This window comes from Dendropsophus ebraccatus, chromosome 3 (assembly GCF_027789765.1).
Source record: "Dendropsophus ebraccatus isolate aDenEbr1 chromosome 3, aDenEbr1.pat, whole genome shotgun sequence".
NCBI classification, from domain to species: Eukaryota; Metazoa; Chordata; class Amphibia; order Anura; family Hylidae; genus Dendropsophus; species Dendropsophus ebraccatus.
In genome coordinates this window covers 25,084,690-25,103,081 of record NC_091456.1, presented here as the reverse complement: position 1 = coordinate 25,103,081, position 18,392 = coordinate 25,084,690, and the positions used below count along the sequence as shown (strand labels likewise).

At 44.4% G+C, this 18,392-nt stretch overlaps 1 protein-coding gene across 8 annotated transcripts in view; it reads left to right on the top strand.

Annotated features, from left to right (window-relative positions):
* Positions 1–18,392, top strand: part of DEPDC5 (DEP domain containing 5, GATOR1 subcomplex subunit) — an 84,061-nt gene that overhangs the window by 24,984 nt on the left and 40,685 nt on the right. For 6 of the 8 annotated variants that reach the window (XR_011362096.1, XM_069961220.1, XM_069961217.1 and 3 more), the window contains exons 18-24: positions 61–97; positions 1,868–1,988; positions 2,085–2,299; positions 4,546–4,749; positions 13,172–13,307; positions 15,640–15,737; positions 15,817–15,876. Coding sequence is in view for 7 of the 8 variants with exons in the window: in XM_069961220.1 (XP_069817321.1) it covers positions 61–97; positions 1,868–1,988; positions 2,085–2,299; positions 4,546–4,749; positions 13,172–13,307; positions 15,640–15,737; positions 15,817–15,876 (871 nt within the window). In the remaining variant the exon portion in view is untranslated. Of the gene's footprint in view, positions 1–60; positions 98–1,867; positions 1,989–2,084; positions 2,300–4,545; positions 4,750–13,171; positions 13,308–15,639; positions 15,738–15,816; positions 15,877–17,929; positions 18,382–18,392 lie in introns of those variants that run through there. The other 2 variants (XM_069961223.1, XM_069961222.1) reach the window with 2 other exon arrangements.

The following is an 18,392-nucleotide window of genomic DNA, read 5'->3' as shown; positions in this document are numbered from 1 at the left end:
ATATATATATATATATTGAGAGAGAGAGAGACGCTTGAGTTCTGTTTCCTTATTTCTTAGGTGGCCAGTGAGAAGGGAAGGATTGGAAGAGAGTCTTGTAAGTGTTGCATGTTTCTTTTTGTTTTTCATATGTATGTTTACATGTTCCCCGCGTTAGTGAATCCCAAAATGATTGGACCACAGTGACCATTTAAGAATTCTAGACTTCACCATATGGGTTGTATCCTGACCCCTATGTCTCCTAAGTGTCAATTCGCAGCTGTGGATTTTTGGCACATGAAGTGGACATGCCAATCCATAGCCTCCTTTTTGGGGGAGGTTGTTGAAATTTTGTCTGAGGTCGTCTCAGTCCCGGTCTCTTTGACAACGTGGCGATGGCTTTTTCGTGTACGCTAAATAAAACTGATGGGCTATGATCCGTTTTTTCTTTTATAATGGAAGTCAATGGAAAAATAAACAAATAGCATAAACGCAGTGTGAACCCAGCCTTACTTGAGGCCTTTTCCATATTTGGACCCTATGGGGGAGATTTATCAAACATGGTGTAAAGTGAAACTGGCTCAGTTGCCCCTAGCAACCAATCAGATTCCACTTTTCATTTCTCACAAATTCTTTGGAAAATGAAAGGTGGAATCTGATTGGTTGCTAGGGGCAACGGAGCCAGTCTCACTTTACACCATGTTTGATAAATCTCCCCCTATGGTCACACTTTCCAACTGGTCACTCCAGCCAGCTGTCACTCACACTTACAAATAGGATTGTGACAGGGTACATGAATGTTCTTCCATTGGATAATAGTTACACGTTAATGTTTGTTCCTATTTGGTTTCACCACCATGATTTTATATGTATGTTTAAAGTATTCTGCTTTTTCTTCATGTTTGTCGTTTCATCTATGATCATACTCATTGATAATCTACTTGTATACTGTATTTTACCTTGCTCTTTAAAGGGGTACTCCAGCGAAAAGCTTTTCCCCAGTAATTGAAACACATTACAAAGTTATATAACTTTGTAATAAGCTTCAATCACCTATCTGCCCCCCTCCCCTGTCTTTTCCCCTCTCAATCTCCCACCAGGAAGTGAAGTAAACTTATTCTTACCTAATTACTGTTGACCCCAGGCTGCTCTGTGGCAGCCATTTTGTGACAATGACATCATCAAGAGGGAGGCAGGTCTAAGCCCTGTTAAGCCAGCCTCTCTTTGTCAGATGACACCAGTTGCTCAGCTCTGATTGGCTGAACAAGCTATAAGCCATCTACCAGTTTTACAGAGTCAGTTAGACATCGCAGGAGACAAGGTGCATCATGGGAAACCCCAAACCAGGAAGCAAAGAAAAAAAATGAAGACCAACTGGAGCTTCAGGGACCTGTTTTTTTTATTAGCACTGGAGTACCCTTTAAAGGTACTCCGTTCAGGACCCTTTTTTCACTCCAGCGTTGCCACCAGATCCTGCTACTCTGGTCTCCAGCCTCTTCCTGGTCTGAGATGGAACTTGAGATGTGACATTTCAGGCCTGCTCAGCCATTCAGCAGCAGAGGTGGGACACTGCTATAGCTGTAGAATAGCTTAGCGGGCCTTCCACATCACTACTCACGTTCTGTCTCAGACCAGGAAGCGGTGAGAGAGCGGAGCCCCTGGATGATTGTGGCAGCACTGGAGCCAGGGAGGTAAGTACATCTAATTGTTTTCACCCTTGCCCTCCCCGGTGATTGTAAAAAAAAAAAGGGTTCCTGGGCGGAGTACCCCTTTAATATAAATAAATAAAAAAATAATTGTAGAGTTTTACAGTCTTTGGTTATGTCAGGTTGAAGACTGTCTATACATTATTCATCCAGTTTTTATCTCACCTCTTCTTTTTCTAAAGCACTAGGAAGCCCCAAAGAGACTGAGAACACACTACCCATACAAGTGGACTATGATGCCTATGATTCGATGGTGTTTCGATTGCCTGGTCCATCTAGAGCGCAGCGTGCCACAACCTTCAGGTGAACAATGGGAAGCATTGTTTTATTAGTCGACTCTATACCTTCATTTTCCGATGATTTCTGCAAGTATTCCTTTTTTTTCCCTCTTTTTTACAGGCCTGTCAGAGAAACCCAGACACGGAAGAGCTCTTGTTCTTATGATGCGTCCTGTAGCCCGTCACAGCAGAGTCGTCCTTTCCCAACAGAAGAGGGACGGAGCCAAACATCAGATGAAAGTTCTTTAGGCAAAATCTCCAACATACTGCTCATTCCTCGCCCGCATCTTCATCAGTATGAAGCCAGTAGCTCTCTGGGCTATACCAGTAATAGAGGTAAATAGCCTAAATGACACACACTTCTATATGCAGACATAGTCCTAAAATGACTACTACTGTTTTTTTTAAAGGGGTATTCTGCTCAAATATAACTTTTGATATGTTGCTGCCCATGGTGAGACTAACAATTCCTTCCATACTTGTTACTATCTATTATGTCTCCTTCCCCCAGTTCAGAGCTGCTGCTTTCTGCTGAAGACACAAAAACTGTGTGTGCTTTTCTCTCCATCTCCCCCACCCCCTCCCTTCTGAGACGGCTCCTTATTTGCAACTTTGTAATGCCGGGAGGGTTATCACAGTGAGTTCATCAGCAACTTGACCTCAGATTAACCCTCCCAGAATTACAAAGAAGCTGCAAAATTGCAGATAGGGACTTGTTTACATCAGCCGTCTTGGAAGGAAGGAGGGGGGGGAGGGAGAAGAAAGCACACAAAGTTACAGATAGGGACTTGTTTACATCAGTCATCTCGTGAGGGAAGGGAGAGGAGGGGGAGATGGAGAGAACAGCTCACACACAGGTTTTTGTATCTTTAGCAGAAAGCAGCAGCTCAGAGCTGGGAGAAAGAGACTGAATAGATTCTAACAAGTATGGAAGGAATTGTTAGTCTCTCTCCATGGGCAGTAAAATATAAAAAATGTTTGAGTGGAATACCCCTTTAAGATGGTACCTTTGAATAGGGCTTATGTTATTTTAAGTTGGAATACCCCTTTAAATCACAGCACTTACTTTTTACCTGGTGCAAGTTTATCATCAGTAGTAGTGGGATTACACATAGTTATGAAACCATTGTTCTGTGCACTTTTATTATCAGTATGTGAGTGTATCATCTGCAGAAATAATGTCTATGAGGTTGTGATAGTGAATTCACATTGTGTGCGTGTAATACTACCGGCAGGTGTGTCCTGACCTTGCTTACTTTCCTGTCATATGAGCTTCTGCAATATTGCCATAGTTACATTGTCACCTACACCCCCTCAGCCCACTCCGCGTGACTCACTCATTGCATGTGATTCAGGCATTCAGGGCTTAACTAAGCAAAGGGGCGAGCGTTACAGCTTTTCATCATTTTATAATGGTTAGCTGCCATTTTTGGTATTATATTAGAAACATAATGCCACCAACCGAGAATGGTTAAATGCTTTGAAACAAAATAAGTGTATTGCTGTATTACACATAATAATATATGTAGAATGAAAGGAGAAATAAAGGTATGTTCACACACAGCTGACGTCTGAACAAACGCTTACTGGGTGCCCATACACATGCAGTAGCTGTGATCCCGTAAAGGTCCTTTTATATTAAAGTCTCCCCCTGGCAGTGAGTATAAGCTGTATGGGGGGGGGGGGGCTCCTGATTTCAGTGGAGATAGGGGTCGGACATGATGGATTTTCACTGCTGTTCTCAGAGGGAAAAGCTGGTGCCACAGCAGTCTGGCTATGGCTTATCCCTCCCCATAGCATGGGGAGAGCAGGGGCGGGGGTCATTTGGCCGACAGCCATTAAAACTCTGACTCCTGATCCCACCATGCCCATGTAGGTTTAGCCGCTGCTACACAGCTCTCCAAGAACAAAAGGATTGGTCTGTTGAAACCTAAAGTCCCCCATACACCGGCAGTAACTGATGCCCCAATGATCGTTGGGTCGTCAGTTATATCTCCCACCGGCCTCTTGTCCTCCTCATACACAGGAACGTTCAGCATGGCCAAGCGTTCTTGTGCTGTTTATGGGGAGGGTAGGGGTAAGCCGCATCAAGAGTGCTCTCACTGTGGCTTATCTCTCTCTGAACAAAGGGGTTGGCTGGGATTTTCCACGCAAGCGGTTAGAAGCACTGGGTGCATCTCTACCGAACACCGACCCAGGCTGGCCCCTTCCATTGATGATCATTAGAGGGGATGGGCCAGTGGCGGGCGTAGCCCAGCCCCCTGTGTGGAGATAGGGTCTTAGTTGGCCCCCTCCATTGATGAGGGGGCCGGTAGCCACGCCCCCAGTGCTCCTAGCGGCCTGCCCGGCACAACTAACAGTACAGGAACGGCGCTGAGGATGAAGGTAACAGACATACCTTCATCCTCAGTGCCCTGTGCCAACTAGGAATCAGCAGGTTAATGTCTAGCTGTGACTGATGGCAGTGCTTACCTAGCTGCTGTGGGAGATGGGATGGGGGACGTTACTCATTAGGAATAAAACAGAAGACATACTAAACCTGTATCATTTGTCACTATATTTCAGTTCTTTTTATCCTTCAGATTTTTTAGAGAGGATGATGGAATCTCAGCAGCGAGACTCAAGTGCGCCTGGTAGATTCCATGTGGGGAGCGCAGAATCAATGCTGCATATCCGCCCCGGAGGGTATCATCCGCAGAGAGCGCTCATCAACCCGTTTGCTCCATCACGTATGCCAATGAAGCTAACCTCTAATAGACGGAGATGGATGCATACGTTCCCCGTGGGTAGGTAAACCAAATGCTTCCATTGTTTTATCCGTTCTTCTATCATATAAAACCATGTGGACTGGGATTTCACTCACCAGGTTAATTTATTATGGAACTCTTTTTTTTTTTTTATATAAGCTTTATTAACAATATTTTTTAAAATTACAAAAAAGAATCCCCCCCCCATAAATACAATATCCCCCACCTTTCCATATTACAGTAAAATTATCATTATTTTCACATCCTGTGCGTCATAAACACACCTACTTAAATCCACAAAACCCATATACAACAAAAAAAGAAAGAAAAGAACACAAAAGAATAAAAAAAACAAAAAAAACCATTGAATCTAATCTAAATTAATCCCCCTCTTCCACCCCCCCCCCTCCCCTCTTCCACCCCCCCCCCCCAGCACGGGGAGAGAAAAAGAAAAAAGAGAGAAAAAAAAAAAGGAAAAAAAAACAACATCTTACCACTTCCTCCAAAGCATGTGATATTTCTCCTCTCTACTTTTGACTCCCTTAGCTGACACCCCTTCATATCTTTTCACCAAATTGACAAGGTTTATCCATTATTCCAGAGAGATAGCAACTAGGGCTGGGCGATTAATCGAATTAATTCGATTAATTCGCCCAGAAGGTTAGAATCGATTAGATTTTTTGTGAAAATCGTAAATTCGATTTTCACAAAAAATCATTGCGGGCAGAGAAGGGCAGAGAAGCGCGGAGAGTCAGTCGGGCGGGCGGACGGGAGGTGCAGGTGCCGGGCGGGAGATGGAGGGCGGGCAGCACTGCGTGGAGGTGCCGGCCGGGCATGAGGTGCAGGTTACGGCCGGCGGGAAGTGAGGGGGCGGCGCTGCGTGGAGGTGCCGGGCGGGCGGGAAGTGCGGCGAGGTGCAGGTCGGTCGGCAGTCCCCCAGAGCCGCGACCGACCTTCCCCAGCTGTACACATAGCGTTCCGTTCCCCTACCGGCCACACATGCAGGTCCCGGTCTCTGCAGGAGGCTGCAGGGACTGTAGTGGTGATAGCGTCGCTGCCATTACTGGAGCTGTACAGCAGGATCTTCACCCCTGATCCCGCTGTACAGCTCCAGTAATGGCAGCGACGCTATCACCACTACAGTCCCTGCAGCCTCCTGCAGAGACCGGGACCTGCATGTGTGGCCGGGGTGAGGGGAGGAGGGCTATGTGTACTCCTTTCCCAATCATTCCCAGCTGCCCCAGCCCCCCTCCATCTCCCCCTTCAGTCACCCCCAGTCGCCCTCCATCACCCCCACTCCTCCTTCAGTCACCCCCAGTCGCCCTCCGTCACCCCCAGTCGCCCTCCATCCCTTCCTAGCTGCCCATCTATACCTGTACTACTACAGCCCTCATCTGTACCTGTACTACCACACCCCTCATCTATACCTGTACTACTACAGCCCTCATCTGTACTTGTACTACCACACCCCTCATCTATACCTGTACTACTACAGCCCTCATCTGTACCTGTACTACCACACCCCTCATCTATACCTGTACTACTACAGCCCTCATCTATACCTGTACTACTACTACACCCCTCATCTATACCTGTACTACTACTACAGCCCTCATCTGTACCTGTACTACCACACCCCTCATCTATACCTGTACTACTACAGCCCTCATCTGTACCTGTACTACCACACCCCTCATCTATACCTGTACTACTACAGCCCTCATCTGTACCTGTACTACCACACCCCTCATCTATACCTGTACTACTACAGCCCTCATCTATACCTGTACTACTACTACACCCCTCATCTATACCTGTACTACTACTACACCCCTCATCAGTACCTGTACTACTACAGCCCTCATCTGTACCTGTACTACCACACCCCTCATCTATACCTGTACTACCACACCCCTCATCTATACCTGTACTACCACACCCCTCATCTATACCTGTACTACCACACCCCTCATCTGTACCTGTACTACTACTACACCCCTCATCTATACCTGTACTACTACAGCCCTTATCTGTACCTGTACTACTACTACACTCCTAATCTATACCTGTACTACTACAGCCCTCATCTGTACCTGTACTACTACTACACTCCTAATCTATACCTGTACTACTACAGCCCTCATCTGTACCTGTACTACCACACCCCTCATCTATACCTGTACTACTACTACACCCCTTATCTGTACCTGTACTACTACTACACCCCTCATCTATACCTGTACTACTACTACTACTACACCCCTCATCTATACCTGTACTACTACACCCCTCATCTTTACCTGTACTACTACTACTACTACACCCCTTATCCACTATACCTCCACTACTAAACACACAAAGAAGATCTCCTATACTATATGGGGGCCCAGAATGGCACACAGGGGGCTTGTCTACTACAGGGGAGCACTGTTACAGTGAGAAGCAATACAGTTGTCTCAAATGTAATTAAAATAGTATCTGATGCTGCAAGGACAAAACTATTCTGTTTATTTAGCAAAAGGAAAAAAAAATCGAGATTTAAATCGAGAATCGTCCAAAATTTTTAAAAAATCGAGATTTTATTTTTTGGCCATATCGCCCAGCTCTAATAGCAACCCTCCCGATCCAATTTCTCAATATTGTCAGTCTAGCTAAAAAAAACAGCCTGACTAACAATATCCTCCCTATTCGCACCTCGGGCTCTTCTCCCAACACCGCAACTTCCAAAGATAACTGTCCTTTAAACAGATCTTTACTCTCTAACACTGTTAATATCTCGGCCCAGAATTTTTGTATATTAGGGCAGGTCCAAAACATATGCGTCAAATCCGCCTCTTCCCTCCCACATTTATCACAACTAGAGTTGTCCCTTATACCAATTGTATACAAAAACGATGGCGAATAATGCACCCTATGCAGTATGCAGAGTCTATGCTCAGGGTTTAGGGATACTTTCTTCACATTTTTAAAAATGCCCACCCATCTAGCATCAGTTAGTGCACCACAACTCTTTTCCCATTTCAATCTTTGTGCAGCCATAACTACTTCATATCTTTCTCCTAACAATACCCTATATACCCGTGACGGAAGTCCCCTTCCCTTACCTAAAGTCATAATTTTGTTAATCCCCTCACTGTGAGAAATTCGAAAAAGTTTTTTATTACGTGTTTTATTAAATGCATTCCTTAATTGTGAATGACTAAACTTATTATGCCAGTGATCTTCACACCCTTGAAAAAGACCCTCCCTTTTTTTAAGAAGACCATCCTCAAAAAAAAACTGAACTTTGCCCAAACTCACTCCAAAATTTCTGATTAGACAACTCTCCAAATTCTAAGAAATTACAATTATTCCATAACTCTGTGAAAGCTAAACTACTTCTTATCTTACAAACACCTTTAATTTCCTGCCATACCTTATGTGTCAGTGCTCCAAAGAAATCTATTCCCTTTGACATCACTCTTATCCCACCCGCTTCTAAACGCACAAAAATATCCTTATCCCTTTGCCACATACAATTAGCTTTAACCCAACCTGCATTCTTATGTGTAATAATAAAAGCAACCTTAAAAGACAAAAAAAATAAAAAAAACATCCGGTAATGCAAACCCACCTCTATCTAGTTTCGGGCAAAATTGACCATATCGCAACCTAACCCTCTTCCTACCCCATATCAGTCTATTAAGGAGGGTCTCTATCTTCCTGAACCACTTTGCAGGTATCCAAATTGGTGAAGCTGCCAGAAAGAAGTTAATTTGGGGGAGAAGGACCATCTTAATGAGAGCCGTCCTTGCCGACATAGATATAGGGAGACCAGCCCATATCTCAACCTTCTTGACCATTTTCTTAATCATTGGTTTAACATTTTGTTTTATATATAAAGCTGGGTTAGAAGCCACTGTAACTCCTAGATATTCAAACCCCCCCTCCATACTACACACCGTAAGATTACAAAAACCCTCCCTTATGGCCCTATCCAATGGCATGACAAACGATTTGCCCCAATTTATCGACAATCCAATGGGACAACCCAGGGTCCTGAAATCATCTATAATACCTGAAAGATTTAACTCGGGATCCACGACAAACAGGAGCAGATCGTCCGCATACATCAATATCTTCTCATCCTCTCCCTTTATACCAAAACCCTTGAACCTCCCATGGGTTCGAATCCATTCCGCCAAAGGCTCAATGTACAGGGCAAAAAGCATAGGGGACAGTGGGCAACTCTGTCTAGTACCTCGAGTTATGCCAAATTGCGGGGAGACCTGACCATTAACTAAAATTCTACCCAAGGGGTGCTTATATAACAACTGAATCCAACTCAAAAATGTATTCCCAAAACCAAAACGTTCCAAAGTCTTCCATAAATACGGCCACTCTACTTGGTCGAAAGCCTTACAAGCATCCAAGGCCAGAACAGCTCTATCACCCTCCGCATCTATTTGCATATTAATATACATCCTTTTAATATTATTAAAAACAGTGCGACCGGGCATAAAGCCGATCTGGTCCTCCGATACCAGAGTGTCTATAACTTGGGCTAATCTCCTAGCTATTAGTTTTGAAAACAACTTAAAATCAATGTTCAACAAAGAGATTGGACGATAGTTCCCCATATCGAGACGGTCCTTCCCTTTCTTCACAATCAGGACAACAATGGCCTCCTCCATAGACCTGGGCAGGGCTCCCTCTCCAATCGACTGACTCAGTACCTCCAATAAAATTGGAAGCACCACCTTAGCATGTCGTCTATAGAATTCATAAGGGAGACCATCGGCCCCAGGTGCTGAATTCCCAGTAACAGATGCCAGAGTTGCCTCCAGCTCTGCTAAAGAGATCGGGGAATCTAATATTTTTTGTTGAACTTCTGTCACTCTAGGTAAATTAATTTTATCAAATAACAGTGTATCCAAACTAGAGAGATCTGGATGTGAGGAAGAGTACAGTTTAGTATAAAATTCCACAAAGGCCTCCTCTATCCTATCTTGCTCTCGCACTATCCTTCCATCCTCTCCTCTAATGGCATATATACCGCTATCCTGTGTCTGATTTTTAACCACACTTGCCAAGAGTCGGCCAGGCCTTCTTCCTTCCTCATACCTCTTATGGTCTGAGAAGAGCATTTTATTATATGCCCTATCCTTTACATATCCGGCATACTCCTCCTGTATATTCTTCAATTCCCATCTCATCTGCCCTTGCTGCGTAGTTCAGTCTCTTCTGATCTATCTCCTGAAGGTACTTAGACTCGGTAGCTTTAAATTCCTTCTTTTTAAACACAATCATTTTTAAGTAGATCCCTCTGAGGTAAGCCTTAAGGGCGTCCCACACTACTTGTATACTTGCTGAGCCCCTATTCTCTGACACAAATCTTTCTATTTCTCTATTAATTTCTTCCTCCTTTCCCAAAACATTTAACCAATGGGGGTTAAGTTTAAAGAGTCTACCACGATAGGGCCCCTCTTTCTGTTGCTTGATTTCCCATACAACTGGGGTATGGTCAGAGATATGTTTGGGTGCATATGAGATCTTCCCCATAGTTCTTAATCCCTCTTGGTCACTTAACACCATGTCTATCCTAGAGGCTGAACTATGAGAGGAACTGAAACAGGAAAACACCTCCTGTGTAGGGTTCTGACACCTCCACACATCAACCCATCCAACCTCTTCGGTAAATCTTTGCAATGGAGATATCCCTTCACCTCCTTTCCTAGCAGCCGATCTCCTATCCCTTATAGACATGGTGCAGTTAAAATCCCCTGAGACATAAAGTCCCTTATACTCTTTTTCTGCCGCGAACCGCAGCAGTTCCACCAAGATGTCTCTAGAGAAAGGAGGAGGAATATAGACAAAAGCTAAAATTATATCAACGCCTTCCAAGCACCCAAACAGAAATACAAACCTTCCTCTTTGATCCACCTGAGTCTTATAGGTTTTAAAATCCACCTTCCGGTGGATCAAAACTGACACTCCTGAGGAATAAGAAGACCCAAATGCATGAAAGGAGGAAGACGCCCAGCACTTGGATATTACTGCTACCGTTTCGTTTGTTAAATGAGTTTCTAATAACCCTACTATAGCTGGTAAGTGTTTGCCAATTTGATCAAAAACAGAGAATCTCTTAAGCCGCTCTCCCAAGCCTCTCACGTTCCAACTAACAATTTTCACCATATACCCTTCTTAGCCAATTCCAAAGACACAACATAAAATCCACACAAACGGGAAAGAAGAAAAAAAAAAAAAAAAAAAGAAAGTCATCCCCGTGCTGGGCCCTCCCTTACCTCCCTCTACCCTCCCCCCCCCTCCCCACAACCCGCCGCTTTTAACAGTGCGTCCTACACCTGAGTTTCCCCCACCCACCACGCCAGCAACACATAACAAGTTCACATATATGACAACATTAATCCGTTATTAATACGGGAGCTTTATACTCTCCTATTATTTCAGCCCCTGCGAGTCCATCCATTTCCTTGCCTCCTCTGCTGTCTGAAAAAAGAGAGCCTTCCCCTCCCATTCAACCCTGAGTCTGGCAGAAAACATTAGGGAGTACTTTATACCCTTAAACCTCAAGGACTTTTTGACCTCAATAAACTGTGACCTAGCTCTCTGAGTCTCCACCGCAAAGTCTGGGAAGATAACAATTTTAGAATTATTATAACGCAGCTCCTCTTTATACCTTGCTTTTCGTAAGATCGCATCTCTGTCTCTGGATAATGACACTTTCACTATCATTACCCTCGGATTATTACCCACTACTGCCTTAGTTGGTACCCTATGCGCCCTTTCCACTGTGAACAGAGGGGAGAGGCTGTCTGTGAACTGTTCTTTTAGCCATTTCTCCATAACCTCACACGCCCCTCCTCTCTCCTCTCCCTCTGGGATACCCATTATTCTCAAATTGGCTCTGCGGGACCTGTTCTCCATATCTACCATTTTGTCCTTCAAAAATTTATTGCTAGCCAGCAGGGAAGTCACATCCTGCTTTAATTTGTTTACGTCATCTTTAACTGAACTTATCCTCGCTTCAGCCTCCGTACATCTGTCCCTGATTTTCTTGACGTCATCCCTAATTAAGGTAACATCTTGCTGCAGGGCCCCCACTTGTTCTGTCAAAGCATCCAAGGTACTATTACTTTTTGTAACTGCCCCAAGGATCCTACCAAGTACCGAACCCGGATCCACCTCTTCCAACTCTTCTCCCTCCGTATCTTCCAACACTGATTCATTGGTTACTTTAGTAATAGCCAGCTTTCCCTTCCCTGCACCCTGACTAGGAGAGAGAAACTTATCCATCTTACCACCAGTCTTGCCCGGGGTTCCCCCACCCTTTTTTGAGGCCTTCTTATCCATCAGGCTATCCCCAAAGACAACGACACAACAGCCCAATCTTCAAGGAGCCACTCCCTGGCCCGTTATACCAGCTCACTAAATTTGGGTTTCTTGTTCTCGGGTCCCAGTTATTAAACATAGATCCGACCACAGAGCCCCTCCTCTGTATCACAGACCCCCAGCCACCTAGGTCTCTTGCTCTCGTCTCCAGCAATCCGCATAGAGACGAGCACAGAGCCCCAGTTTATGGTTTCCTATGGGCCGTCAGCTTATCCACTATAACCTCTAATCTCTTGCTCTCGGGTCCCTCCACTACTTAGATCCGACCACAGAGCCCCTCCACTGAATCAAACACCCCCAGCCACCTAGGTCTCTTGCTCTCGTCTCCAACAATCCGCATAGAAACGAGCGCAGAGCCCCAGTTTATGGTTTCCTATGGGCCGTCAGCTTATCCAATATAACCTCTAGTCTCTTGCTCTCGGGTCCCTCCACTACTTAGATCCGAGCGCAGAGTCCAGATCTTACTGGTATATAATCCGGAGAAAAGAAGAATCAACAAAAGAAAAAGCTTATTTCTTATGCTATCAAAGTCACCACTTTTGTGGATAATATACAGTCCAGTACCGATCCTGAAAAAACACAGAAAAGGAAAATCGGTATCGACCACAGTATATTCTAGACACCAGGTAGCCGTATATATCCCCACAAAGTCACACAGTACAGGGTCCAATGGATCAGCTCTTCACGCTCCAAAAAGCAATACAGGGCAATCCCACAGTTCCTTAGTAGAACCGATTTTATACACGGTAACGGGCACAGTGTGTTAGTTCATCTTATGTAATACAGAACATAACGAAGTCAGCATGAACCACAGTGCAGGGCGCAGTATAGTACTTTCCCATATATCCAAAAACTCCTATAGAGCAGTCACATAACTCCACAGCAGAGCCAGCATAACTCATAATCTGAGTGATATTGTGTTGGTTCCTCAAATTTCCATCACTTAATTCAGAACAATCCCACACTTCCCAATTTAGTGTATCCGTTCTTCTATCATATAAAACCATGTGGCCTGGGATTTCACTCACCAGGTTAATTTATTATGGAACTCTTTAATAATTCTTCTCAGGACCTTCTGGAGAAGCCATACAAATACATCACCAAACACGCCAGAACATGGCTGATCTACAGTGGAGTGGACAGAGAGAGTTGGTTCACTCCTCGGCAGAGCTTCTCGAGTTGGCATACCATGAAGCTACCGGCAGGTGAGTGACCAGAAGATCACATGGGCCACATGTGTGTAATAGGCTCCACCCCCTCTGTGCCATCATCTGCTTCTAGGCCCCACCCCCTCTGCAGCCATTGAAATGGGCCTACCTAGAGGCCTAGGCCCCACCTCCTCTAATCCACAGAGTCACAGAGAAGGCGGAGGCTGTGCCTCTAGTTCGGCCCATTCTGATGACGCTGTTGAGGGGGCAGGGCCTAGACACAGATGATGTCACAGATAGACGGGGCCTACGTCTCCAATGTCAGCGGAGATATGGGGGTTCCACTGCCGTTAAGCCCTGCCCTTACGGCACTGTCCACCAACAATAACAGGTCTCTGTTCAAAAAGAGGAGACCAAACACAGGAAGTCCCTGTCCTTTACTCGCTCACACAAGGAAAGAGGCCTGTACATCATGCAGGTTGTATATCAACTGAGAGCAATTAACTTAGGCTAAATGTATTATTAACTTTTTCTAATTATATTATCAGCTCTGCAGCTTACCAAGAGACACTGCTCTTTGTTATGCAACAATTCAGTCAGTATAATTTCAGTGTGGTTACAGAGGTTTTGTTTCTGTGAGACAGGAGAGTTGACCGTATAGTGCAGGCACCCCCAGAATTCTCTGCTACTGAATGTGGACATGCAGCAGCTGTACACATGCACAGTGAAGACTTGTCTTGCTCCGTGTGCGTTCAGGAATGGCACGCAAAGGACTGGGACTTCCTGTGTTTGGTCTTTTTTTTTTGCACAGAGAAAAGACCAAATATTGGCACGGAGGGAGCACGGACCACAGTCTGACAGGAAGGGAGACATCTAGTGGCCATTTGTATAACATTAGTTTAAACATAGAAAATGTAAAATATATAAATATATAAAGAGGGTATATTGCAAAAATTTTTGCAATCACAACTGCTTTTCGGCCTTGCTGCACCGAAGCAGAGGATTAGGTAAAGTATAAGATACAGACTGCAAAGGCACTCTGTATCTTCCTAAAAAGAGATGAACTTTTATAATGGGGACAGTAAGATTTAGATCTCTTTGTGCTGAACTATATTTATATATTAGACATAGGTTAAAAAGAGGCACTGCACCTAGGTGGTTGGTTATGATGGCACTTGTAGTTCCCCCTTGTTCTTCTCTATTTCTGCTGCCTGAGGTGTTAATTTAGAGGACCTTGATGGTAATGAATTGCATAGAAAATCAGACAACAGGGAGTTTATGCTTTGAGGTGCAATAGTGACTCTTATTCGCAGATGAAGCTTATAACTTGAACAGTTCCTTTATCCCGAAGATCTCTTAAAATGGCCGACGGCCAGAGATGAGTCGCTGCTGTTACAATGGAGATTAGTGGTGTACATGTAGTCGCCCTTTGTAATACTGGTAGAGAATCCAGTGGTATAAGAGTCTTACAGGGTATCTGGGCCGGGCCGTAAGCCACAAGTTTCGGATGCCAGAAGAACCAATGGGACTTCGAAAAATCATCCCTCAACATAAAACAGTAGCTAGTAGAGTGACGTGGATCAGACTCCCTTCATTGCTTCATAACTCCCATCCGTCTCTCTGACTCTAGTGAGCTGGCTTCTAGAAATCTCCTCATAGATCTCCTCACAGCTTGGTAGGCCCCTCTGTTGGTGATGTTACTCCGACCACAGCTGCACTCGACTAAGGCTAGGTTCACACTGCGTTTTCAGCATCCGTTTAACGGATCCGTTTTTTTTAACGTCCAGAAAAATAGGGTCAGCAACGTTTTTTGGTCCGTTTTGGTCCGCCCAAAAAAACGGATCCGTGTTTTTTTTTATAATGGAAGTCAATGGAAAAACGGATGCAAACAAATGAATCCGTTTTTTGCAATCCGTTTTTCATGCGTTTTTTGCAAAAAACGGATGCGTTAAAAGGATTCTGAAAACGCAGTGTGAACCTAGCCTTACCAAGGAATTCTTGTCACAACTGCCTTTTATGGGGTGGTCATTAGAATAGCTCCGCCCATCTTCTGAATATTTCTCCTAGCCAGTGTAGTACACTAAGGAGGCAGTTGGTGGTGCTGTTGTCTAACTCCCTGATGTGGTGGGTGTAAATGGAGGTGATGACCCATCTCTACCGTGGCTCCTCTCTATGGTGCGTAATAGAACAATTAACATAATAAACCTAAACCAATACAACATGGGGTCCATTCTCTGCCCACCCTCAGGGAAGCTTGGCTTCAGTACACTGCATATATTTCTATGAGCTACCACCCCACATTGTCCACGTCATTGCTGAGGGGCACATCCCCTTTTTATATGGTTTTATTCTGGTGTCTTTTTTATTATTGCTCGTCTCTCGTCTGCAGACACGGAGGTCCTCGGACTCCATTGGACAGCAGCTCTTGTGGAAGCACTGAGGAATTCTCTGGAAGTACAATGAATGGGCATAAGATCCATAGTACAGGTGAGAACACAATCTAAAATGAAGAGCGCCATTGTTAATAACTGTCCGCATTTAATGCTTTCCTGTTCTCTTACTACAGCTACTAACCTTAAAGAGAAGGGATCTCCTGATGAGAGCCTGCTCTGCTGTCCTGAACCTAGTGAGTGGGGAGGGGAGGACATCGAACTTAACATGATATCGGCAGGGAAGCGCTTATTAACATTGCCCATGGTCCTATGCACATTAACAGATCTCCTAACTCACTGTAATCCATTATGTCCTAACACAAATCATTAGGATAGCATTTAAAGTGTTGGTGTTTTTGACATGTCTCTACCAGAACTAGCAGGGAGAAGTGCTTAGCTGAGGGCTTCTTTTATTGTCCCTTTTGTCACGCTTCAGGACTCTATAGAAAGTCTAGGGAACCCATTTTATGCAACGAGGAATGAGACCGAGAGAGAAGCGCTTAGTTGACCACTTCTCCCCATTCTAGTTATTGGTGTTGGGTGAAGTCAATACCTTTGACTTGTCAAACGTTTTTTGTTTTTTTTAGTAACTTTAAAGTGTCATCGTTTTTTTTTTTGTTTTTTTTGCAGAAATCAACAGTACAGGTGATTTTAAGAAACTTTGTAATTGGGTTTATTAGGCAAATATGCCATTATCTGCATTCAAAAAGACTTTCCCCAGGTCCCCCCCCCTCCTCTCTCTCATTCACTGCTCATTATCAGGAAATCTCGACTCTTTTACATTAGTTGTGCCCTGTGTAACCCATGAAGAGGGGAGGGAGAGGAGGGAGATTAGTCGGCAGTAGAGAACAAAGGATTACACAGAAGGAGCTGTATGAAAGTTGGTATTCAGAGGTCAGAGAGTTCAGTGCTGACTTCAGAGGAGATAGCCCGGTGATGTAGCTGTAAATTAACTCTTTGTTGTCCTGTTTTGGTGCCTCATCTTCCTCCGCACCTCCCCTCTCCATAGAGAACCATGAAGGGGGGGGGGGGGGGGGGGGGGAGCTTCAAACTGCTTTTTCATGATAAAAATGCATTTTTCACCTAATAAACCCCAATTACAAAGTTTCTTTAAATCCAACAGTGACACTTTAAGACTATAAGACAGCCAACCAGCTGTAGGAAATATATTATAAAATAATAATCCAAGCATTACCCACCTGTTAAATCTGCTGCTCCAGTCCAGTTGGCCATGCAGGTCTTTGTTTACTCATCCTGGAGCAATGATGTTACACACATACCAGCATTACTATTAAGGCCAGTGATTGGCTGAAATAGTAATAGGAATTTTCCTCATTGTTCCAAGACCAATAGAACGTAGATATGAGCTGAGCGTTGTTTGGTTTATTAATATACCTTATGTTCTTATATTCTTGAACAATCCCTTCAAGAGATGTTTTGCTTAAACACAACTTTTCATCTGTTGCTGCCTATGGTGAGACTAAGAGTTCCTTCCATGATTGTTATTAATCTATTCAGTCTCCTTTCCCCAGTTCTGAGCTGCTGCTTTCTGCTGAAGACACAAAAAACTCTGTGAGCTTTTCTCTCTGTCTCCCCACTCCTCCCCCTCCCTGATGTAAACAAGTCCCTATCTGCAACTTTGTAATTCTATGAGGAATAATTACAGTGAGTTCATCTTTAACTTGACCTCAGAATAACCCTCCCAGCATTACAAAGTGCCTACAAAGTCTGTCAGGGACTTGTATACATCATCTGTCTCAGAAGGGAGGGGGAGACCGAGAGAAAAGCTCACACACAGTTTTTTGTGTCTTCAGCAGAAAGCAGCAGCTCAGAACTGAGGGAAGGAGACTAAATAGATAATAACAAGTATGGAATGAATTGTTAGTCTCACCATGGGCAGCATCATATGAAAATTTATGTTTAAATAAAGGGCAATAATTGTACAGTTCGCCAATAAATAAAGACTGAGGTATTGATATGTTTGGTGGAAGCAATTCTGAGAGATTACTTGGTGGTCGGGGCCTTGGATTGCTGTGTATATATGACTGCAGTATATCCCTGGAGTGTCTATATGTAAACATGCGGGCTCCTTGGTGTTTGCGATGGTAACTACAGATGTAGTCAGTAATGTGGTTGTATATTATACTGTTCTCACCGTCCGATCTCTCCGCTATGCTGTCTGTGCACACCTCTCGCTCCCGCTGCCTCCCCTCTGCTGCATGCCCTCTTCTGACTACCTACCATCAGAAGTTCTCTTCTTACGGCCCTGTTAGTTCTGCGGTGGCACATGATTTTCAGTCGGTAGTTTTAATCAAGCGCCAAGTATTCCCAGTGCATGATGGGAAGTGACGTAGCTGAAGCATGGCATTGTTAACCTGCTCTCTCTCTTTCTCTTTTCCCTTTCTTTCCCAATGGTTGTGGCTCTTCCTTCACACCTTTTCTCACCAATTCATCATCCATACCACTCGTCTATGTATTTCCTTCCCTTGTCCGTTACACAATACTTTTTCGTGTGATTTGTTTCATGATTTCGGATTCACCCCCCACTTCTCAACTCCGTCTGTCTGTTTTACTCTCTGTCCTCTATTGCCTTTTGATCCCTGTCATCTTTCATTGTTTCCATTCTCTTTCTTTGACCACCTTATTTCTCTCACCCCTCCTTCCTGGCTATGGTGGTCTCTCTCACCTCTCCACACACACATTACGGTCT